The sequence below is a fragment of the Equus asinus genome, chromosome 17 (genome assembly GCF_041296235.1).
Source record: "Equus asinus isolate D_3611 breed Donkey chromosome 17, EquAss-T2T_v2, whole genome shotgun sequence".
Classification (NCBI taxonomy): domain Eukaryota; kingdom Metazoa; phylum Chordata; class Mammalia; order Perissodactyla; family Equidae; genus Equus; species Equus asinus.
Genome location: NC_091806.1, coordinates 31,773,042 through 31,797,294, shown reverse-complemented (window position 1 = coordinate 31,797,294; position 24,253 = coordinate 31,773,042). Strand labels below are relative to the sequence as shown.

Below are 24,253 nucleotides of genomic sequence, written 5' to 3'. Positions count from 1 at the left end.
ACAAATAACGTACAGCTGAAATTTCACAATGTTATAAACCATTAAACTTCTTTAAAAGAATGGATAAAATAAATTATGTTACTTTCATACGGTAGAATTTTACATTAACTCTTAAAAGAATAAAGTAGAGCTATGTCTGCAGAAATGGAAATCTGTTCATCATAAGTCAAAATAGTGCAACATGCAAAAACACTGAGTATAATCCAATTTGGTAAAACAAAACTGTGAATCTGTTTATTTTTGTACACTTTTTAAATGTCTAAGATACCACATTCTTCACTCTGGGGAGTGGAATTTTACTTCATAAATTTCTGTTTAACTTGCATTACATGACAATAAGAATCTGTCACTTTTGTGATTTAAAAGTATACAAATGTTTTTTGGGGGGCCGGCCCCATGGCCAAATGGGTAAGTTTGCGGGCTCCACTTCGGCGGCCCAGGGTTTCACTGGTTCGAATCCTGGGTGTGGACATCGCACAACTCATCAAGCCATGCTGAGGCAGCATCCCACATGCCACAACCAGAAGGACCCACAACTAAAAATACACAACAATGTACCAGGGGACTTTGGGGACAAAAAGGAAAAATAAAATCATTTTTTAAAAAAGTACATGTTTTTCAAAGAACAAAAGGCATTGTTTTACATTTTTGGACATGTCTTTAAAGTTTGGCTCAAGAGAAGATAGCTGGATTCTCATATCTGCTTCAGCACTCAATCTGTTGTGATTTTATTTTGGTTAAGCGTATGAAGAAAATCCAGCCTCACACAGATAAGAAGTTGGAAAAGGGAGGAGAATTTTAATAGTCTTCTCAGATAATTGTAGATATTCTTTGATAGTACACTAATATCCAACAAGTAAAGCTTCTTTAAGGGTAGCAGCAAGATGGAATCTGAATCCAAACTAAAAATCTCTTCATACGCTGTTAAATTAAAATCCATTGATCTGTCTTGCACTTTGAATAGATCAGTTCCCTATGCATGATTCTGAAACATCACGCATTGGTCACTTGCAAAATACTGGTTTATAGTTATGCAGGTCTTCTAAATGTTAACACATCTCATTACACAATATTAAAAAAACGCATTCTTTAATATCAGCACTGATTTCATTAAAAAGTCCTTTAAGTAGTGAGATTTACCAGGCTCACAATGGCAGATACAAAATTATAATTTTCACTTAAAACTTCAGTACTGTCAGTTATTTTTCGTCAAAGTGATAAGCTCACAGCACTGATTTTCAAGAAAATGTCTGCCAAATACCCCAGTCTGAATAACCATAGCTTGTCCATCAGTCATTTTTTTCAAGTAAAAATGGTGTTCCATCAAAAAAGTGGCTAGTCCAACTAGTAACTCAACAGCCCAAGTGCTTTTCCTCAAAACCACCGTGCTTTGGTATGCAGCAGACTGCTTGATCAGTACTTCCTGTTTCATCAGCACAGAGTATTAGAAAGATGTGTACTCAAGGGTAGAAAGAAAAAAATAATTTTTACAGTTCCATCAAGTATATTCTTAAGTGAAACTGGCTCTTTTTTTAACTGCAAGTACATGGTAAGAAAAACTACAATGACCGTTTGGTTTGGCGTCATTGACCTGGTTTATGTCCAGCCATAAGCACCAACCACTGTTTTTGCACCATCAGCACAAATGTCAACAGACATGAGGACCCTCAGACCACATTTCAAGAACCCTGAGGCAAAACCAAGTGTCATTAAGATAACAGGGGTTACAATACACACTTAAGTGAAAAAGAAAACATTTTACAAAACAAAATATATGATTCATCTTTTAGGGAAAATGTGTTTGCTCACATGACTGGCGATTTAAAAGGAAAAAATTAATCATTTCGCTATATATATTTTCGTTTTATGTATCAAACCATTATATTGTACACCTTAAATTTATACAATGCTATATATATCTCAAATAGAGAGACTAGGGTTCACTTTCCAGTCATTTTAAGCCCAGAAGCAAAGACAGGGTACAACACCCAGGGTAACTGCCTGTTTTGTTTTACTATCTAATGTTCACGACTAGCAGCTTCTGTGTTACAATCCTGAGGGAAGTATTATTCCCCCTCAGCCAAAAGACTAGCTCATTCAGAAATAAATATATATCCTATTTCTTAGATAGTAAGCCCACTAAAGAATAGCAGATGTGGAATAAAAGCAGAAGGATATGCCCCCTGGATACTGTACCTGATTTCTGGTTCCGGTCAATGAGAGGGAGCGTGCTATCATCATATGAGTGACTGCTCTGGCTTCGAGAAGCATTGTGTAGATTCACCTGGAGGCAAACAAAATGCAACACCATCAGAGTACTGAATTCACCCATATGTTATCCCTCATGGGCACAGAGCTTTAGGTCCCATTCCCAAATACAACTCTCACCAAAAGGGTAAATAGATAGCTATACAGTGAAACAAATCAGGACATTATGGCTTCTATTTGTCTTTCTGAACAGGAGATTACAAAGGTACCAAACACTCATACTATCAGAAGTCTCAGAAAATGGCCAACTTCTTTAAAGGGCTAAGGCCGAGTTGGGGAAAAGTCAAAAAGGCCATCACTCTCCATCACCACCAGCATTTACAGTATGCTGTGTCACAGAGGAAAACCAGAGCTATTTCAGCAGCAAATGAACTGCAGGCACCATTCTTTTGTGAGGGGGGGGAAACCAAATGATTTCTTTACTAACAGAGACTTGGATCAAAAGCAGACTTAGTGTGATAGTGAAATAGAAGAAACCAGAGACAGAAGCATGACCCTAGACCAAGGAAAAAAATGGTAAAAGTCTCAGTCCCAAGAGTTATTCTACCTGAAAGTCTGATTTCTTCCATCCTTCTTTTTCCAGAGGCTTTCGCAGTTCCTTATACCCCCAGATTGTCTGTAACACAAGTGCTGCTGCTCGAACCTCTTTTTCTGAGCGGTTCCTTTTGAGGAAAGTAACACCATATGGAATTTGGATGTAAGACCAGGGAAGAAGCTGAGAACCTATACTTTCTAATATAATCTAACATGAGAATATAAATGCCAAAATGGGTAAGATCAAGTATTCACCAAGACCTGTATTATGTCCCAAACAGTGACAAAAAAATGTTTGATGGATGAGCCTGTTACCAATTCATGGATCAACACATAAGACAGAAAATGGAGCAATACCTCTTCACACTTTACACGTAAATAAGGGAAAATAACCTTAGAAAACAACAGGGGAAAGTTCCTTCCTAGCAACTCCCCTCTCATACCCAAATTCTTCCAGCTGTAATTTTAAATGTTAAGCTCACCCTGACTTGTTGATCAACACCAGCTTCTCAATACCCTGTGTCTCTCGAAGCTTTTTGGCAGCCTCCAAGTTGTCAGCAATAACTTCATTGATGGTGTTCAAAATAGAGACCACAGTGTCCTCAGAGAAATTCTGGGAAGAGCTCTGTTGCCTTTCTGGCAGATTCTTTACCAAGTTGGGAATAGCATGTTTACCTACAGTGGTAAGACAGAAGGAATGTGTACAGGGAGAATAAGCTGAGCCAGGTTAGGAGGGGCCTAACACTATGCTTAATTGCATTGATCATATAAAGTATAGGTACTGTCCATATGAATCAACTTTCTTCTCCTATAGAATTATCATATCAAAAGAACAAAGGACCTGGAATAGCCATGGATTTATTGTCCTTCCTATTCCTTTACTTATTCTCTCCTTCTTCAGCCATGTTGAAACAATGTGAATTACTTTATATCAAATATGCTACATAGTCCATTCAGATATTCTAATAAAAACAGGATATTTAATATTATAATAGTCATTATGAATTTAAAAAAATGAAGAGCTGGGCTCTGCCATTTATGAGCTATATTAACTAGGCAAATTACTTAACTTCCCTGACCCTCAGTTTCTTTATTCTGTAAAAAAAAAAAAAAAATGGACCTTTGCAAAGCTGTGACGATTAAATGAGAACATACAGAAGTGCTTAACAATGCCTACTAACAAAGTTAGTGCTTAGTAAATAATAACTATTATTATTACAGTTTTGAAGAGTCATCATTTCTTGTCTTTCCAAGAACCATTAAACTATAACCTCTTAAGGAGGGCTAGGATCCTCCTTCTCTGTCACTTCAATAAGTAAATTATTTAGCACTTGCTAGATTAAAGGCACTGCACTAGATGCTGAGGTACGGTTAATGTCCAACTCCTCACCAATTAATTCTTTGTTGCGAGCATCCACGGCCAGATTTCTCAGTGCTCCAGATGCAGCTTTTACTACCCGCTCATGTTCATTAGTAAGGAGGTCAGCGATGGCAGAAAGAGCCTTCTCTTGACGCAGAGCAGAGCGGATGTATCGACCATACTAGAAGTAGTACATGGGAAGAGGTGGAACAGATTACAAATGACAGCAAACTAGTTAGCTAAGTTCTCTCACCTCCAAATCCATCTTCTAAAAGGTACTCACTGTCCAGCGCCCAGCACACAAGTTCTGGATAGCTCCAGCTGAGGCTTCTAGAATGGCAGGAGTCTTGCTCTCTTTGAGGAGTGAGATGTATATCCGAACCACCTCTGGTTGAAATAAAAGCTCATAGCCTGCACAAAAAAGGGGAGGATGCTACTCAGTACCTACAAACCAGGCTCCGGCTGGTTGAAGTCCAGCCTTAGTACCCTGGAATGATGGATTTATGCTCCTATAGCATTAGGTTCCCTAAACTCTCCCACTCACCCAGCAGCAAACTCGGAGGCTTGACTCCATGCTTTCTTAAGAATAACTAATCCACGGTAAGAGCCAACAGATATCAACTCATCATATGCAACTCCTCTCTCTGCTTCCCCCTTGCCTCTTCTCTCCCAGTTTACTTTGGCCTTGCTGGCACTCAGGGGATTCATTTCCTCACTGATAGCACTCAGGTTTAAGATTCCTCATCTCAAGCAAATAATTTCTAACTTTTAACTGAGTCATTCTGCCCACTTTTACTATGACTCAGCAAAAGGGCCTATCATAGATTTAACAATATCTAAAATTTTTATATCCATAGAGAGCTGTGAATTTTGGACTCACTCTATTGATAAATATAAAGATCCAAACTGTGATAAAGAGGCTTCTTATAATAGGTAACTTTTAAGTCCCAGGAACTGTAGCAGCTACTTAGGATAACTAAGTTTCTGGTCTAAACTACCATCAGGACCTTATCCTATCATCAAGTAATCTGAATAGATGCCATAAGCAGCAGTTCTTTTAAGTTAGAGCTATCATACCATAGAGCTTCCCAATACTTTCACTATCACTTCAGATCCATTAAGTCGGAGAAGAGAGAACAGTGAACACACTGCATAGCCTCCTGCTAGGCTACCAAATACATCTCTGTGGACTATGTTTATGAGACCCTTGAAGACTGAGAAGAAAAAAATAACTTACCTCGAGCGGGACTAGTTCTTTTAGGAAAATCCACTGTATCATTTGCTGGATCTTCTGCTGGTTTTTTCCCTTTAGAAATTAAAAAAAGGAGAGAAGGGTAAAAACTTTAAGAAAAGAAGGAGTCCAGCGGGTGTATTTCTTATTCTTCAGTCAAAATCTCTGGATCAGAGATGCAACAAGAGGGGGGAAAAATCAGGGCCCTCAGCCTGTCCTAGCAAAGGGCTGTGCAGAAACAAGGACAGAAAACAGGCAGCAGATAGGTAAGATAAGGATAACCACTGTTGTTGCTATTGTCCTGAGTTCTGATAAGTGGGACTGCCCAGAAATAGCATGCCATGAGCCATTAGCTCAGAAGAGCTAACCTTGTTTCAATGGTCTTCCTCAACTTAATTTTCCTACATGCATCCAGAGGGAAGGGTTAGGCAAGGAAACACTAGGGAAGCTAAAACCCAAACATGCAAATTAGAAGTAGATAAGCGCCTTAAAAGATTTCACTCACCTCTGGAGAACCACTCATCTTCCAGTGCGTCACCCAAGGTGGAAAGCAGAGGAGAAATGAAGGAAGAAAAATGCAGGAGAAAGATGTCAACAGGATCATGAGAAATAAGCAGAAAAGCAGAGAGGAAAAGAAAAACACAGGAAACACAAAGGAGGAATGGGGGAGAAGGCCCCAGATTAGTTGAGTTCTCGTCCTTCCCTGCCCCAATCATTGATACCACTACCACCACCACCACCACCATCATCATTGCCTCAAATGAAGCACACGGCGCAGGGGAAGCAGCAGCAGAGCAAAAAGACATCCTAGACTATTCAGATTCCTGTATTGCTCGGTAAGCACTGTAGACCTAAAGCTAGAAGCATTCCTGCCTCTCCCCATCCTACGTTAAAGAGCAAGGAACAAGGAACCAAGACTCACCTTTGCCCTTCTTGGCCCCAAAGCAACTGGCAGCATGTGGCCCTGCATTGTTGGCAACATTGGGAGGGGCCTCTTGGTAACGCTCTGCCTGTGGGATCTCCCGGTGAACTTGATACGACAAGTTCCGAAGGAGGCAAACACAGTTCTCCACAAGCTTGGGAACACAAGACAAAAGGCTTAATGAGAGAAGAGAATGCCCATAGTGATTTCCTAGCAAGTACAGGTTTCCACGATTCAGGTACTAAAATACTGATCCTCAAAAGCACAGCCCAATCCATCATCTCTCACAAGGCCTCTTAAGTGCCCCAAGCTTCGCAAAATCCTTGTAGCCTGAGGCTAATGGAGGGTTTCTGCCACCTTTTGGTGTGTGGCACAAAACTTAGAGTCATTCTGACTTTTTCCTATTTCAAAAAATGTACAGCCTTGGAAGTACAGTTAAACAGCTTTAAAATATATTATATAGGTGAAAGAAATTCTAAAGAAAACAGTTTTCTTCTGAGGTGAACACCTGCTCTAGGAAGGAGGGGCTAGTATAGGTATCTAATGTCACCTGAAAGACTGAGATGATCAGATGTTCAGTCTGCACTAGAGGTACCTCATGATTGCTGTGAATGGAATTCATTCAGCCATTAACTTACCTTGCTGTCCGAATCCTTCTGCCCAATCTCAGCCTGAACAATGAAAATGAGGGCATCCACTAAACCATCACATTCCCGAAGTTTCCGGCGAGCTTCACTCCTCTCTGAGCTGACATTCCTAAGGAGAAAAGAAGAGGCTTCAAGATGACTCAAATCCAGAAATCCTCCCTTAATATCCTTGAGATCTAAAAGCCTCCTCAATACCTTTTCTATTCACTACACAAATAGTGAATACATGCTATAAGCAAGGCACTGCAGTCGAGAGAAACTTGAGTAAGACAGTCCCTGCCTTCAGGGCATTTATAACCAGGCCGGGGGTGGGAGGCAGGTGTAAATAAAGTATACCAAAAATGATAATTTAAGATAGAATAGATACTTCTTATACAGAAGTACAAATGAAAAAATGGGGAGTATATTGCAAAGAGAGAAAGAATATACTGCAGCATCTGTAGGATAAAAGAAGAAGAAATCAGGAAAAGTTTCATGAAACATAGGCACTTGAGTTTAGCCTGAAAAGATAAATAAGGAAAGAAAGGCATTGCAGACTAAAGAAAGAACAGATCTTCCTCACCCCATCTCCTAGCCTTCTAGGACTCTGTACTCTTGTTGCATCTATCACAGCCTGACTTGAAATACAGATCATTGAGGGCAAGGTCATAGACACACACAAGCCTAGGACCAGACAAGTGCCTTACATGTGGTAGGTATTGAACAAATGTTTACCAAATTCAATGAACAAAAAACAGGCACAGCAGTAAGGAGGATGTGTGAGAAACAGCAAGCAAACCGACATAGCAGGTGTATGTGGTACATAAGGAGTAGCGAAGGTAGGAAGATAGGTTGGACTCGTAGTGTACAGTATAGGTAAGAATGGAGGCTGAAAGACAGGCTAAAGAATTTAAACCTTTTTTAAAAAAGAAATCTAAGTTCAAAAGTTCAATCTTCATACTCTGAAAGCCCTTATGTTACCTAAGGCAGCCAGCTGTATTGGTGAGCACCGATTCCCACTCAATATGACGTGGCTTACAATCTTCATTAGGTTCCCGTTCCCAACCAGAATGCGGAATGATCACTTCATCTGTCAAGGCATGCAGTGCATGGTCCACAATCTCCATTTTGATTGAGTCATGGGATGAAAGATTCCACAGGGTTCCTGGCAGAGACAACTCGTCAGACAGTTCTCCAGCACCCAAGACAATATATTTGAAGAATGCCAAAGAAAATCCCCTATTCCATCAATTCTGTATCCCTCAGTGACCAAATATCTTGTAATGATATTCAAATTTTTATAAGAAATATATTTTACATTATGGCTCAATACAAATATATCTATCATGAAACAGTTTTATAAAACAATACTTACTATAAGCAACGTTCTCTGGGCTATCTACACCAGTTTCCCAACCTCAGCACCACTAACATTTTAGGTCAGAAAATTCTTTGTTGTGGTGAGCTGTCCGGTCCTACGTTAGATGTTTAGCAGTATCTCTGACCTTTACTCGTTAGATGTCAGTAGCACTCCCTTCCCCCACTCCCAAGTTACGACAACCAAAAATGTCTTCCAACATTGCAGGTGTCCTCTGGGGGGCAAGATTGCCCCCAAGTGAGAATCAACGGTCTATGCTATTTCTTTATCTTTCTTTCTTTCTCTTGTAATTCTGGTTGTGATGCACAAAATTGTGCTCAAGACACACTAATTAATCACAAACCACAACCTGAAAAACCACTCTTCTAAAGCAAGGACCACAAGCTCAAAAGTCTATACATGCCAGCCAGGTGAGTCAGGAAAAGCAGATATTTAAAAGAAATTACAAGAACATGGACAAATGACAAGTGACACTCAGCTTCAATGTTTGGGAGACAATTTCCTATATAGCGGCAGTTGGTCAGAGATAGAATGTACTGGGGATTATTGCAAACTTGTGTGGTATTGTGTGATAGCACAGGCCTGAATCAGCTTAGACCAACTACCGCCAAGTAGCAAAACAGATCCATTGTTACATGTTCTTGCCGGTTTTTAACAGAAGCTAAGAATCTGGAATTTTAAGTGGAATCTTCTGGATTTTAAACATTGGCAACCAATTCTTTAAAATTTTGAAAACCACAAGTGATCCAAACAAATCTGTGAGATGAATTTGACCTAAAGGCCACCAGTTCACAACTTTTCACCAAAAGTAAAAGGACTGGAAATCCTTCTAGCTCTCAGCATCTCTAGGGGTAACAGTGAACCTAACTTAGCAGTTTCCCTTGGGCCTAGAACTCACCAGTAATGACTTCAGTGAGATCCATATCACGAGCCTTTCGGAGTAATCGCACAAGGGCAGGAACACCATCACAGTTTTTTATGGCGATCTTGTTATCCTGGTCACGTCCAAAAGAGATATTCTTGAGAGCTCCACAGGCTCCAAGGTGCACTTCCTTTTTTGGGTGGTCTAACAATCCCACCAGTACTGGGATGCCTTTTAGCTTTCGAACATCGGTCTTCACCTTGTCATTGCGGTAGCACAAGTGTTGCAGGTATGCAGCTGCATTGGACTTGACGGCATCCAAGCGGAATCCTAGCATGGCTATTACCTCTGGCAGCTCTGGCTGTCTCCAATTTGGGGGTGGGGGCCCTCCCTTGCGCAGGCTATCCAAGCTTGCTAAACTTCCCCGTTCATGCTGGGCTAAAGGAGCCCAATAGTACTGGTCTGATGGCACCTCCTCACCAATCATGTCTTCATAGCTCCTGCAGTGTTGGAAGAACCAAGAGGAAAGAGGAATACATCAAGCTGTCAAGTCTGGTTTCATGGAGAGCTCCCATTACCCCTCATGTTCAAGGGAGGAGTAACCTCAGCCCTAGGAAACTAGATCTTATCTCTCCTTTGCATAAATGATATACTGATCAACTTTTCTTAATGAGATAAGGTAATAATTTTAAAGGCATCTGCAATTAGATTAAAACCACCTTTTTCCTGCGAAGCTTAGTAGCTTGGAGAGTAATGAGCATTCAGAAATATTAATCACAAAAAAAGAACCAAATCTTGACTGCTTAGCATTTGAATGATACCCAACAGCTATTAATTTCTCTGGGTAGAGATTGAAATAAACCCTCAGACAGCAGAGTTAACCAAAGCAACGGACTCTATGCCACAGAAGTCAGCAAACAACATCTGAGAGCAGTTCCCACAAGCCCTTAGCTAAACAGGAAATCAGGCATTTACACACAGGAAACAGCTGGTGGGATAAGACCCTTAAACACACTTTATATTTAAGCCTCTCCTTACCCTATTTTGGAAATTATAAAAGAGGAGAGGAGGTGATATAGTAAAAACAGTACAGGACTTCTTGCTACGTCATATGAGGGCCTGGCTTTGGTACTGATGAGGTATAAGCCTGAATATTAATTTTCACAGTTCATCCCAAGATCATCTCTGCTACTCAACAAATGTGTTTGAGACATGATTTCTAGCCTCTGATTTCTAAAGACAATACCTCCGATTCTGTCAAAATAGAGACTACTAACCACAATCATATTTAAGATTCCCAGCCACTAAGAAAAGGAACAGAGACAAAGCACAAGGCAACTGAAGGTAAAGAGAGTAACAGAGATCATTTTTCCCATTTCAGTACTATGAACAACCACTAGAGGGTGAGTCTGTCACACTATTATTTATTCATAGCCACCAGGAAGGAAGAGACCCATTATCTGTGAGCTCATCTCACTCTATGGCTCCCACAGGAGAGAGGAGAATCTATTGTGTGAAACTCCAAATAAGCCCATTGTTTGTTCCACAAAACCATTCCCACTGCCACCAAACCCTCAAGGTTAGCCTGAGCAGAGGGCCTGCCTCATAGCTGTCAACATCAACCACTCAACAGTGATTCAGATGAACAAAGCATTTAGTAAAAATCAACATTTTTTAATAGCATTGAAACAAAATGAAAAGATTATATAGCTAAGTTTTAAAAGTAGGCTACTAAACAGCATGTTAGTAAGACTCTTTTTGCAGGGGAAAAATAAAGTCAGAGTATGTTTCCTCGCATAGGAAAAAGAACTCAAAGGAAATGCACCAAAATGCTAGCAGCTCTTTATCAATGGATGGTGTGCTTTTCTGGCTTTTTCTAGTTTTGCAGAGAGCATGCTTTACTGTTATTATTATTTTAATATAAGCAATTACAAAAACAATTATCATAACCAAGATTTGGTCACTCAAGATCTATTTTCTTCTTTTACAAGCTGTGGATCATGACATTCTTTCCTTTGTTTTACAAATAACAAAGCTGTGCCCAGAAAGATTAAATGACTTGCTTGAGGCTACATAGCTTGTGGCAAAGGCACAACTAGAACCAAGGTCTTTTGGTTCAGTGCTTTTTCCACTAATTACTCTGCCTTGCTGTTTTGTCTGACCTTGCATTACTCTCCTAGGCCCAGAACAGGAAGCAGCAAATGTTCTTGCTAGTCAAGCAGGTTTCCAAGTCCAGCGCTACCTGGAACAAACCCAAGAACCAAGCCCCAAACCGTCTCTTTATGTCAACTGCCACAGCTAAGGACAGCAGAGAATGACCTGGCCACCCGCACCCACTTACGTCCAATCACTCTACTAATGAGGGAGTCAGAAAAGGCAGATTTGTCAACAAGCAGAAGGAGCCAACACCCTGGGCAGACTCCTTCAGTGATAGCTCTTATCTTCCACTGTTCCAAGTTGCACCAGCTAAGGTCTGGTGCCCCCTAGGAATAAAAGGTGAGTCACATGGGAAGTGGATTAGCTGTCCGAAAGATACCTGAAAGGTGAGTGACTCAGGCTTAGATAATGAGGCCTCTACCCCTGACCCAGCCAAGTTCACTGTTAACCAAAGCTACCTAATATGAGGAAAATGAGCACCAAGACACTGGCTTTAGAAGGTCATGACCCCATACAGAAATTTAGCAACAGCTGCTAGGATATCCTTACCATCAAGAGATCCATAAATCTTCTCCCTTATTTCTTAGTATTTCTCTTTGCCTGGAAAACACTGTCTCTTATTCATTCTAAAGTGGGGTTGGTAGCCCATAGGCCAAACCTGTTTTTATACAACCACAGAACTAAGAATGGTTTTTATATTTTTAAAAGGTTGTAAAAAGAAGAGCAACAACATACAACAAAAATGATATATGGCCTGCAAAGCCTAAAATAGTTCTACCTCATCTTTTACAGAAAAGATTTGCCAAACCCCATTCTACAGCATTCTCTCAAGGCAAACCATCTACCAGTCCAATCAATCACTCCCTTTTTCACATCACCAAAGAATCTCCAGGGATGAGTAGTAAAGTCAAAATAGGCAGCTACTTAGTGACCATTCAGAGTGTCACTAATGTACCAGCCTCTAAGGATGCCACCCCCATTTCACTTTATAATCAAATGTAAGAACCTAAGCACAAAGTGTCAGGGCTTTTGTGAGATCAAGGTTTTGTTTTGTTGTTATTTTTTTAAAGATTGGCACCTGTGCTAACATCTGTGCGAATCTTTTTTTTTCTTCTTCTTCTTCTTCTCCTCAAAGCCCCCTGGTACATGGTTGTATATTCTAGTTGTAAATGCCTCTGGTTGTGCTATATGGGACGCCGCCTTAGCATGGCCTGCTGAGCAGTGCCATGTCCACACCCAGGACAGAAACCAGCAAAATCTGGACCACTGCATGCAAACTTAATCCCTCAGCCACGGGCCGGCCCCAAGGTTTGTTTTTAATTTGAGATTAAAACCACCACAGAGAGGCTTCTTACATATATCCTAAACTATCTGTTCTTGCCCTGAAAGCCTAAAACCCTCAACTCTGTTCTTAATACCAAACCAGAAGCTGACAAAATTCACAGGAACAAGTGAGTATGCCATAGCCCCAGGCACCAGGCTCCTTTATGGTGCTCCCTATCACCAAAAGGGGGTCAGATCTTAGGCAGAAATAGCAGAAACTCTTAGCATAGCAGCAAAGGCCACTCTTCAGGACACAGACCAGTAACCATCACAAGTCATTTTATATAATTAGAATATATGATTTTTATAATGAAAAAGACACAAAAAAGCAAGTTGATACTTAGTAAAATCAGAAAAAAGAAGAGGGTGGCCTTTCACACACACAAAAAAGGCAGAAGAGAGGGGGCCACAAGTGTCTCTGACCCCAGAAAGCACTTAGGAGGAGAAGGAAGACCTACCCCTTTTCACTGTCTTGGAAAGACCCTATCTTTCCCCTTTCCTTGCCTACCTGAGGCGACGGCGAGGGTCAGATGGTGTCCCAGTTCGACGGGCAGTGCCATAATCAGACATCATGCCGTAATCCAGGTCATCATAGGCTACACTGCGCTGATCATCCTCGAGCCCATAAGGCTCTGGATGAAAGCGATGCAGATCCACACTGCTCCCACCGACCCGAACCTGGGGTTGGGGCCCGTAGACATCCTGTCTACTAGGTGCCCGGTAACCTTCCATGCTGGGCCTATACCGCTCCTCAATGCGGGTCACCCGGGACAGACTGCCATAGTTGTCACTGCTACTTGGATAACCATCTTCATAGTGGCGGCTATATCCATCAGGAGGGTAATGGAAGTTCCTGGGAAGGGTAGCAGTGCCTGCTTGCCCTACATAGGGACCAGGTCCTCCATTGCCATTCTTGCGGAAGTCACGACCCAGAGTCTGGATATAGTTGTTAGAAACGGATGACGCATCCACAGGCAGCCCATCTGGTCCCATAGGGACTGGCTGTACTGTCCGTGTTGTCACAGTCTTCACTACTTTCTTAACCTTCATGAAAGGAAAGAAAAAATAAAAATTAATGAAGTGAACAATATAAGCTTAAATTCTAGACCATTCTAAGAAAAGAAACAAACCCCTACCTCTAGCTCACTTTAACAGGAAATGCCTTACGATCTACTATCTACCCTTCTCTCCATCTTATAGGAAAGCTACTATAGACCTGGATATACCTCCTCTCTTCTCCGTTCCATTAGATTTTCCCACATCTCTTCTGTCTTCTCTGACCAGAGATCACTTTCTTTATGCCTTCACTACGGATCAGTGGCCCTTCATCCACCCTAAGTTCTTAATCCTTCCCCTAACAGACCATAGAAGACCTCCTCTGTCATCCCAGACCTTATACAAGCCTTAGCTTACAGTGGTCTCTGTGCGTCGAGTGGTTCCATCATCTGAGGTCTCCACAGAGACAACAGACATGGCTCCTTCAGGGTCCTCCTCCGTGTAGGTCTCCACAATCTGCCCTGGCTCCTGCATCCTGGGGATGGTGCTATACAGTAAGTGACTGTGATCCTATATGGAAAAGAGTAAAAGGAAGGAGCTACTACAGAGCCATATATATTAACAATCCCTACCAAAAAGAAGCACTGCCTCCCTGAAGACAGAGACTTCTCATGCATCTTCTATGGGTCCCAGGATTTTTAGAGGCATGGTTGTCCCCATCTTTTAAACTTGAACAAAAGGGGAGAAGATATAATTTCCCAGTTCTGGTCACTTAACAAATATGAACTAAGTTAACTAGAGCCACCCCAACACCCAAGAGACAAACTGCAGATTTAACTTCACAGTTCTTTGTCATCTATGCGAAGATGAACTGTGTTAACGGCAGCTACATCTACATCTGAGTAATCCTCCAAAGAAGAAGTTCACCCAATAAAGAACTTTTTAAATTTTTTTTGAGGAAGATTACCCTTGAATAACTACTGCCAGTCCTCCTCTTTTTGCTGAGGAAGCCTAGCCCTGAGCTTCCGTGCCCATCTTCCTCTACTTTATATGTGGGACGCCTACCACAGCATGGTGTGCCAAGCGATGCCACGTCCACACCCGGATCCAAACCGGCGAACCCCAGGCTGCCGAGAAGTGGAACGTGGGAACTTAACTGCTGCGCTACCAGGCTGGCCCCAAGAACTTTTAAGATGAACCAGAAAATCCCACTAAGAGCCATCTTCTGACTAGCTCCTTGTTACTCTTCAGATCTGGCTCAAGACCAGTCAGATTTTAGGTAGGGTTTTCTGCAAAGTAGAAGCACACTCAATCTAGAAAAGGGATGCAGTAGTTGAGGGATCAAATACTGTATCAATGGTCATTAAAATTCATTCCAAAATAAAACTGTACATTGAAGTTCCACTTTTCATTTTCCTAAATGAAAGAAACTAGTTAACAGGCGCTTACAACATGCCAGGCACAAGACAACAATATGCTCTTACAGGCTGGGAAGTTAAGAAGATATGAATGAAGCAACCCTAACCTTGAGTCAGAGGAATTACCTGGGGTCCGTTGAGTTTCAGATCTGAAAATTTCTGTCGCTCAAGGTCAGCATCGCCCACAAACCGGCCGTTCTGAAACACAGCCCACAAGAAGACAATTCATTTTGTGGCCTTCCTTTGCCCTACCAAACACAAATGATCTTTTTTTCCAAACAGGAAAAGGGCTTTCAAGAAGATATTTGTGGCCTGGAGTCCTTCTGTCAGTACTCATAAAAGAACCACATCACTCCTTAGTCTTAGCACTTTCCCCTAAATTGGAATCAGGCCTGGAACTCTGGCAGAGCGGGTCTCTGGAACATAAGAATGCAAGCTCCATGAGGGCAGAGGGGTTTTTTGCTTTGTTTCATTTTTGGTCAGTTTTGTCCAATGATGTATTCTTAGTGCCTTGAACAGTGCCTGGCACATAAAAGGCACTCAAAAACTATTTGCTGAGTGAATAGCGGAGACTCAGATAAGTTCCCCATCACACAATCTTTTTGGAAAGCCATAAGAATACAAGAAAAGTTGGAAAGGCTAGGTTGGGGAGTTTCCAAAAGCGTTCTTTATTGTTCCATGCATCTTCATGCTCTACCACCATTGGAAACTCCCATACCAGGCAGCTTTTTAAAGAAAGAAGCAACAGATGAGTCTCTCTTTCCAAGTAGAAAGAAAACAAGTACCCCAACTCCCCTCAGGCAAATAGATGTCTCAACATCTTCATCACCAATTATTAGAGCCATAGAACACACATGAAAATGTCATCCTTAAATTGTTCTGTCTTAAATAGCAGAAAATAATCTGAGGACACTATACTACTACACAAAAATCCATTTGACTGCTCCTCTTCCAATAGAATACAGTGAGACCCAGTCACCTTGGGAGACTCTTCCCCCACCCTACTCCCATTACATAGGGAATGTAATGCTGCAGGGAGAGGAAGTTAAACATTACTTTCAGGAAGAAGGAAGGGTGTGGTTTCATGCTGAGCAGAAGTTAAAAATAAAAGAGAGAGAGAGAAACCATGTACTAAATCCTGGAATTCCCCACTACCTCCAAGCCTGAGCAGTCCTGCTCTCCTCTTTCAATATATGCCTCTCATCCCTAACCCTCTATTCTGGTTACCATAAAAATCCTAGGAACATTGCAAACCTACGATCACTGCCTCCAAATTCCTGATCATTCCCCAACTGGAATTCAATCCTCTCATTCAACACGCATCTCAGCATGAGACCTTCTCTGTCTTAAAAAATAAATAAGTAATCAATGAAAAGGAGTATTGGAGCATGAGCACTCTTCTTAGTTCCCACCAGAGATTTCTTAAGATGCAATCTATCAGGCAATAATGCCTACTAGACACACACACATACACACACACACAGACAAAAACCTCAGACAGATTACATCACAGCAAAGTCAGACTAGAGAAACCATAGGAAACACAAGATACTTCTCATTTCTAACACCAACTCTCCCAAGTCACATCACAGAGTCGGCCAACCCAGAGACCACTGGCTCCTGTGGTTATTTGGGTTAAATAGCAGCATGATGCTCCCTCTCCAACTCTAACCAACAGAATTAACAATGACCCCTTCCTCCAAGACGTGATTTACACAGCCAACAAAAAGAGCACACTAGGACAACATGGAGCAGGGATACACCATTTATGGACAGTGCTACACCTTCTGAGCACAGGCTGTTCCCTGAGGGAGACTGAACTGGAGCTGAGAGGACAAGATGACCAATTTCCCCAACCACTAAGCAGGCATGTACTTTCCTGAATTTTTGAAACCAAGGGGGGAAAAAAATCAGAGAAAACAGAAGTAACTTGAATACAGCTCCAAACTATATGAGCTACCATTACTAGAAGTGCCTTCCCACACAGAAACCCCGCTCCAGCAAAAGAGTCAGATGGATGCTTCTACAGATAAAACCACCCAACTCAGCACGGCAGCAATATTCCCTCTCTCTTAATCTGTATTTATCACCCCTAGAAAGATTCATCACGAAGCGTGGGCACTGGACAGCCAACCACCACGAGAAGAGTCATATCCCAAGAAGGATCATAGCCTCTCTATGACCATGCCAAAGTCCTACCTGCAGGTCTGATGGAGAGAGGGGTTACCTGATGCCGGCGGGTGAGGGTGCCGTTGGCCATGAGTGGGTTGGCATCTTGTGGTGAGACCCGGACGCGTTCCAGTTGCGCCGAGACGTGGCGCCGTTCCTCCTCCAGCGCCCGGGTCAGCTTCTCAAACTGGGCCTCTTGTTCCTTCACAGAGGCCAAGATGCTGGCGGTCGACTCCACCTCTGAGTCGTCCATGAAGGTAAGGGGCGGAGCCGCCGCAGGGCAGGGTAAAAAGTAAGGTGGATCACAGAGGGAGGAGGAAGGAGGGAGAAGGCCCCCTCACTTCACACTACCGGGAGAAGGTAAGAGAAAGGAGAGAAAAGGTCACAGGTCAGAGAAGACAGATGAATTATTAATCCCAGAGCCAAAGATGCCCTCTTGTGGTTTCACTGCAGTGCAGAAAGCAAGCCACCACCAAGCCTGGGAGCCCATCACCAGTGTCTGCTCAAGCAGGATCTTTGCCCACCACCCTTATTAACACCCCACCAGAAATAACTATCGAAAGGAAAGGTACAACTAGATCCAAGTCCCCACACTGTTAGTCTGGGAGGGAGAATGTGACTAAGGGCTATAGTCATGACATGAGATTAAAATTAGATCATTTTTCCCTAAAAAAATTTGCTGGCCTCAACTCAATGAAAGTTGAGACTCCACAGTACATACAAGCACTCACTGTCCTTAGGGGCAAAAGCCCCTTCTAGAAATAAGGGGGCAGTGCAGATCTTACTTAACCTCTCCCAGATCTGAACACTGAAATTGGTCTAATGGCAGCAAAATATACTAAATTAATATGGTAAGTTAAAATGCCAACAAGAAATGGAAGTAGTAAAAAACTTCCCACAAGCAAAGGCAGGAAACAAAACTAAGGTCCTCATATTTAATACACTTATGAAAGGGCCTTTCTACTTTTCCAAACTATACTATAATATTGAGGGCAAAACGTGTGCCTTGGCTAATGGAGATAAGAGAGCAACAGAACCCCAAAAATTCTATGTGTAAAAAGGCACCATTTTCAGTGGCCGTCACTTCTTTGAGTAGGAAAAGGAGCACTAGACTCAAACTATGAAATTGTCCCTCGAAGTGGTTCATGTGCTAACCTCCAAACAGTCAGTGGTCGGAACTTCGTCCATCTCTGCTATCCTGCTGAAAGCTCTAAACAGACCATATTTTTACCTCTTTCCTTATTCCAACTCAGGGTAAATATCCAAGTATCCAGAGGTTTCATGTGTACTATTTATATGTTAGTTATACAGAAATGAAGAGTTACCCATACCCTATTATAAAAATTGCAAGTTGGCTAGTAAATGGAGGGGCGCTGTAGTTATACTGTTGGACTTAAGAGAGAAACCCCATTACAAGTTGGCTATGGGAGGCTTTTTGGCCAGTCCAAAATATACCATGTTGAAAGGCTGGTTTTACAACAAACCTTCTCCCCTACTCCCCACCCTCTCACCAACCCCTCAAGAAAAAACACAAGTAAATTATTTTTTATTCTTAATAAACATATTTCCATACACACCTGTTAAGAGAAGGTCGTAACTGATTGGTTTAACACAGAACGGCCCAGTCTAGATTCAAAAAATCATGGGAGAAGCATTCCAGCCACCACAGCAAGGAGGAAGCAGGAAGGAGAGAGCTGCAGAAATATTTGGAGGAAAAACGGGAATGAGAGGAAAATAAAATATACCCAACACATTAAAAAATAAGAGGAGCAAGGGCAAGTATTGGGAGAAAGACAATCTGGGAATGGAAGGGAGTAATTTAAAATATGACTTGGAATTGCTTAATGTGACAAATGCCCTTTTGGACTTTGCTCTGTATTCAGATACCTGGACCCCGGATGCAGTTTTCATTAAAATCTAGATTCTACTGTAATGTCAGAGTTCCTGTATTTGTATTTCTGTACAGAACCAGGAGCAGGTTATAGTATGGATAAAACTTTACTTATACCCCCTCTTCCCAGCAACCAAATTGGAAAAAGAAAACTGCTTTTGGAATGCCCTTCCCCCTCCTTTATACCCCTAAGGCAGAAACCTCAAAGCCCAGTCCCAGCATGCCCACAAAGACATTGAGAAAGCAATGCAATAGTCGTGGTGGGGAAGACATGTGGGGACTAGCCTAGGCTGAGCCTTTTGCTTCAGTTCCCTTTCCCACGCTCCTCAGAGCCCCACCAAGCACAAATGCTCGGGCCTGTCTGCCTTAAGAGTATATGCAGCATTCAGCAAGCAAGAGTACCCAGAGTAACCGATAAACAGGCGCCCAATAAACTCCTTAATTAATTTTCCATCACTAAGACTCCTTCCAGTGGATCCCCTCTCTAAATTCTTCCTACCCTGGCTCTGGGCTCCCACAATCACTTATCAACTCCTGTTCTTCCTTCAGTCCAAAGCCCCACTGTCGCTTTCTCATATCCCCACCCTACATTCTAAAAGGCCCCTCGAAGGTCTTTAATAAGTACCCTTATAAAAAAAAAGTTGCTCCCTTTTCATTTCCATTGCTTCATTTTAAGCACTTGCCCTTATCCGCTATGTACAATGACCTATGAACCTTCCACACCAAGAGGACTCTGAGCTCAAGAGAGATTCTTCCAGTTCTGGGTTTCAACAGGGCCCAAACTGCAGTTACCACTGTGGCAGCCTCCACCCTGTAATCTTCTTGGCTAATAAAAGCCCAAACTACCACTATTATGGCGCATACAGGGACAACACTCCCTGTTGCACAGATAAATTGTCATTCTGCCATAAATGGCCACTTTTTGCCCCCACAACTAATTCAATAACGGAAGTTAGGAAGGGTAGTATGGAAACTACCCAGGGCTCTAGGTCAGGAAGCAGTATCTTCTCCTACAACCACGGCCTTAAAAGCTGACCACCTGGCTCTAATTTGGAGAAGAGGACAACACAGTTAAGTAGGAAGAGAAGATCAGATTCCTGGGTCTAAAAGCATGGGGAGATTTTTCTGCCTGAAAGAGGACAGAAGCACAGGCTGTGTAGGATAGAATAGGACTCAGAAGACAGGTCCCAGTCCTGGCTCCACCGCTAGCCAACAATGGCACTAAGTCACTGCCATGTTCTCATCTGTAGGATGACAATACCACCAGCCCAGTGTAACTCAGAATTGCTGTGAGGATCAGGTGACATAGTACGTGTTATACAAATGTGAGGTATTAAGTTGTTTCAAAGGTTAGTTTCTGCCTTCCAATTACATTACTTAATGCTAATGCCTCAGCCCAAAACTATTTTGTGAACCAGTAGATGAAAATAACTGAATCAAGAGCATACCTGGGTTCTAAGGAGTGGACGAGCTGGTTTCCCTACTCTGACTCTATTTACTAGAGGTCCCACCTAGACCAGTGTTTCTGGGACATGGAGTGCTTCTGCCTTGCAGTTATCACAGCATTACACATTTGCTATAATAAGTTCTTGATTCCTTAACTGAAGTCTTAACAGTTTTTTACAGAGGAAAATAGGGAAGGTGAAAAGAACTAACAATTACTGAATGTTTTACATTTATTATCCTGGCAATCCTTACAACAACCCTAAGGAAATTTATCGCAAATGAGAAAACAGGCTCTAGGTGAGAAAATTTCCCAAGGTCTCAGTCAATAGCAAATTTTGAGGGCTGGCCCAGTGGTGCAGTGGTTAAGTTCGCACGTTCCGCTTTGGCGGCCTGGGGTTCACCAGTTCAGATCCCGGGTGCAGACCTACGCACCGCTTGTCAAGCAGGCATCCCACATATAAAGTAGAGGAAGACAGGCATGGATGTTAGCTCAGGACCAGCCTTCCTCAGCAAAAAAAAACGGAAAGAAAAAAACAGCAAATTTTGAATTTAAACCTGTATCTATGCCATTCCAAAGCCTGGGTTCTCTTTCTACCACATGCTATCAAGTCCAAAAATACAAGCCCAGTATAAGATGGATGGCCCAGCCCTCTCCTCTACATCCCTTGAGAGTTTTCTTCCCAAACATCACCGGAAAAAGGGAAAAGAAAAGATTCCTATTTTTCTTTAGGTTAAAGGGTTATCCATAATGTCTACATAAAAGATATAAGTGGGAGAATGGAAATAAATGGAAGGAAAAAGAAAACATAAGTGGGGATAAAGGGTTATCCATAATGTCTACATAAAAGATATAAGTGGGAGAATGGAAATAAATGGAAGGAAAAAGAAAACATAAGTGGGGAAAGAGAATGAAGCTGTTAGGCAAGCTATAGTACACTGCCTCACAACTTAAGAGACTTGAAAAAAGCTGCTTCTACATGCCATACATATCATAAAAAATTATACTGTAAACCAGAATCTGCCATTAACCATTAACTGACTTTGGCAATTACAGTCAAGAAAGTCTTATGAGTCCAGACCAACACCTTTCCAAGCTTGCAACTTAATATTTTCAAATGCATCACACTTGCTCTCACTAAAAAAAAGACCACCAAGGAATTCCCAAAGCAGGGGTGGGGTGGGGGAGAGGGGTACGCATAAAGTGAACCCTACTATTCCCCTAAGACTAGATTTTTCTGAGAATAACTGGTTTTACTCTTAACAAGCCATAGGTCCTATAGACCTGAGTCTATAGCCAGGCTCCCAGATTTAAGCAATGCCAATGGTAAAAGAATTCGAAACCAAAGGAAGTTAAATTGAATCAAATACCCAAAAGGATCAAACAGTTGGAAAATGCCAATCAGCTAGGAGCTGGGCAAAAAAAATTAACTTACCAATAGCAGAGTCTCTGGAATGATTTGTTCTACTGTAAAATGGCTGTAGAAATATAATTTGGAATTACGATTCTTAAAGGTTAAGAATATAGGCTTTGGGGGTCAGCCCCGTGGCTGAGTGGTTAAGTTCATGCACTCCGCTTTGGCGGCCCAGGGTTTCGCTGGTTTGGATCCTGGGCATGGACATGGCATCGCTCAGGCCATGTTGAGGCGGCGTGCCACATGCCACAACTAGAAGGACCCACAACTAAAATATACAACTATGTACTGGGGGGATTTGGGGAGAAAAAGCAGGGGGGGAAAAAAAGAAGACTGGCAACAGTTGTTAGCTCAGGTACCAATCTTTAAAAAAAAAAGAATATAGGCTTTCGAATCAGACTGACTAGGTTCAAATTCCAGCTCCACTGCTTCCTAGTTATATGACTTTGGGTAAAATACCACTTAATCTCTCTAAACCTCAGGTTCCTTTTCTGTAAAATGGGAGAAATAAAATAGAGTGGTTGTGTGAGACGATCCACATAAAGTGCTTAGAAAAATGTCTTGACACAGAAAAAGCTATTAACATTGTTACTAATACAAATACTACTACAAGAGCTAACACAAGGGACTAGAATTTTGGAGGTGTTGGTAGGACTTCTGAATAAACCACGTCTCCACATGCTCCCCTCTCCCATTAAGTAGCCCTGTAAACTACAAGAATTCTCCACATTCTCAAAAGGAAAAACGAAATAAAATTCTAGACTAGGGGGCCAAAAGACAAGGATTTAAGTCCTGGCTCTGCCAAAAACTAGCTGTGAGACCCCGGAGAAGTTATAACCCCTTCACTTTCTATTATAGCCATGCGTCACATAATGACGACTCAGTACGCCACGGACCGCATATACCACAATGGTACCACATCGCCTAGGTGCGTAGTAGGCTATACCATCAAGGCTTGTGGAAGTACACTCTATGATGTTCACACAATGATGGAATCGCCTAACGATGCATTTCTCAGAACGCTTCCCCTGTCGTTAAGCGACACATGACTGTACTTTTCAGAGTTTAGCTTTAATGGGCTAATATATGAAAACTCTAGACGGGTGACTCTGACCTCTCTCCTACCTCCATGCAGTTCAGATATCCAAAGACACGACCAGAATCAGGCAAGCAAGCCTCTGCATAAAGAGGAAAACTTATTTTTCCTGAGATAGAGAAGTCTAAACACCACGAAATAGTCTGAGTTCTTGGGAAAGAAATTTTATCTTCTGTAATCAATCCCAAAGGCAGCTCTACTCCTTTCTTTCTATTTATTCATTATGAAATCAAAACCAATGTCACAAATTTATGCCCACCCTCTAAAAGCAATGATAAGCAAAGCTCCTCTTCCATGTCATTTTAGGGATTTCAAAAGATTTTTTTTTTTTTTGAGGAAGATTAGCCCTGAGCTAACATCTGCTGCCAATCCTCCTCTTTTTGCTGAGGAAGCCTGACCCTGAGCTAACATCTGTGCCCATCTTCCTCTACTTTATATGTGGGACGCCTACCACAGCATGGCTTGCCAAGCAGTGTCATGTCTGCACCCGGGATCCAAACTGGCGAACCCCAGGCCGCCGAAGCAGAACGTGCACACTTAACCACTGCGCCACTGGGCCGGCCCCTCAAAAGCTTTTTTAAAAAGCACACTGAGCTTCCTACTGAAGAATACCAATCAAAAAAATATAGCACCTGTAACACTACAGAAATGTATTACATAACATTCAAGCCAAGAAAGGTGGGTCTTCTGGATACCTAAAAGGCATTTGTCTTAACTGGCATTTGCCCCCAAATTCAAAGCAATTATTCCTGTTCAACCACACACACAGAAAATTGTGTTTTATTTTTAAATCAAAGGAATATATTCTGTCAGTAGTTTTTCTACGGCTTCTTATCACAAAGAGCGCTTGTACCAGAGTCCAAAGTCTAAGTACCCCACCCATCACTTGATATTCCACCATCTGAAGCTCAGTCATAACAATTCTAGTACTTCTCTCTTAGCTGGGAAGACACTGCCGTACTAATCCCGAGTGCCTGGACGTGATCTGCGGTAAGACCTAAAGAGAACTCTGCTCACTTCAGTCTCATCTCAACTGAGTACTTCTCAGAGTTACAAAACTGATATTCCAGAAATGCCCGTCTTAGGTGTGAGCATTTTCTGTGCTTCCCTGGGGATCTGTTTTATGCTAGGCCCAGCTTCTCCACTTTAAGAGCACCCAAAAGG

The 24,253-nt window shown here is 42.0% G+C and overlaps 1 protein-coding gene across 25 annotated transcripts in view; it reads right to left on the bottom strand.

The window, feature by feature from the left end:
* CTNND1 (catenin delta 1) overlaps positions 1-24,253 on the bottom strand; it is a 50,866-nt gene that overhangs the window by 5,136 nt on the left and 21,477 nt on the right. For 10 of the 25 annotated variants that reach the window (XM_070487813.1, XM_044750381.2, XM_070487819.1 and 7 more), the window contains exons 2-16: positions 18,822-18,938; positions 17,303-17,591; positions 15,202-15,273; positions 14,075-14,227; positions 13,170-13,705; positions 9,218-9,681; positions 7,923-8,106; positions 6,954-7,071; positions 6,316-6,469; positions 5,400-5,468; positions 4,446-4,573; positions 4,193-4,343; positions 3,285-3,477; positions 2,816-2,930; positions 2,197-2,284 (exon numbers count right to left, since the gene is read on the bottom strand). In XM_070487813.1, the coding sequence (XP_070343914.1) occupies positions 2,197-2,284; positions 2,816-2,930; positions 3,285-3,477; positions 4,193-4,343; positions 4,446-4,573; positions 5,400-5,468; positions 6,316-6,469; positions 6,954-7,071; positions 7,923-8,106; positions 9,218-9,681; positions 13,170-13,705; positions 14,075-14,227; positions 15,202-15,273; positions 17,303-17,497 (2,620 nt within the window). In that variant the 5' untranslated portion in view covers positions 17,498-17,591; positions 18,822-18,938. Of the gene's footprint in view, positions 1-2,196; positions 2,285-2,815; positions 2,931-3,284; positions 3,478-4,192; positions 4,344-4,445; positions 4,574-5,399; positions 5,469-5,898; positions 5,917-6,315; positions 6,470-6,953; positions 7,072-7,922; positions 8,107-9,217; positions 9,682-13,169; positions 13,706-14,074; positions 14,228-15,201; positions 15,274-17,302; positions 17,592-18,821; positions 18,939-24,253 lie in introns of all 25 variants that reach the window. The other 15 variants (XM_014827815.3, XM_044750379.2, XM_014827820.3 and 12 more) reach the window with 5 other exon arrangements.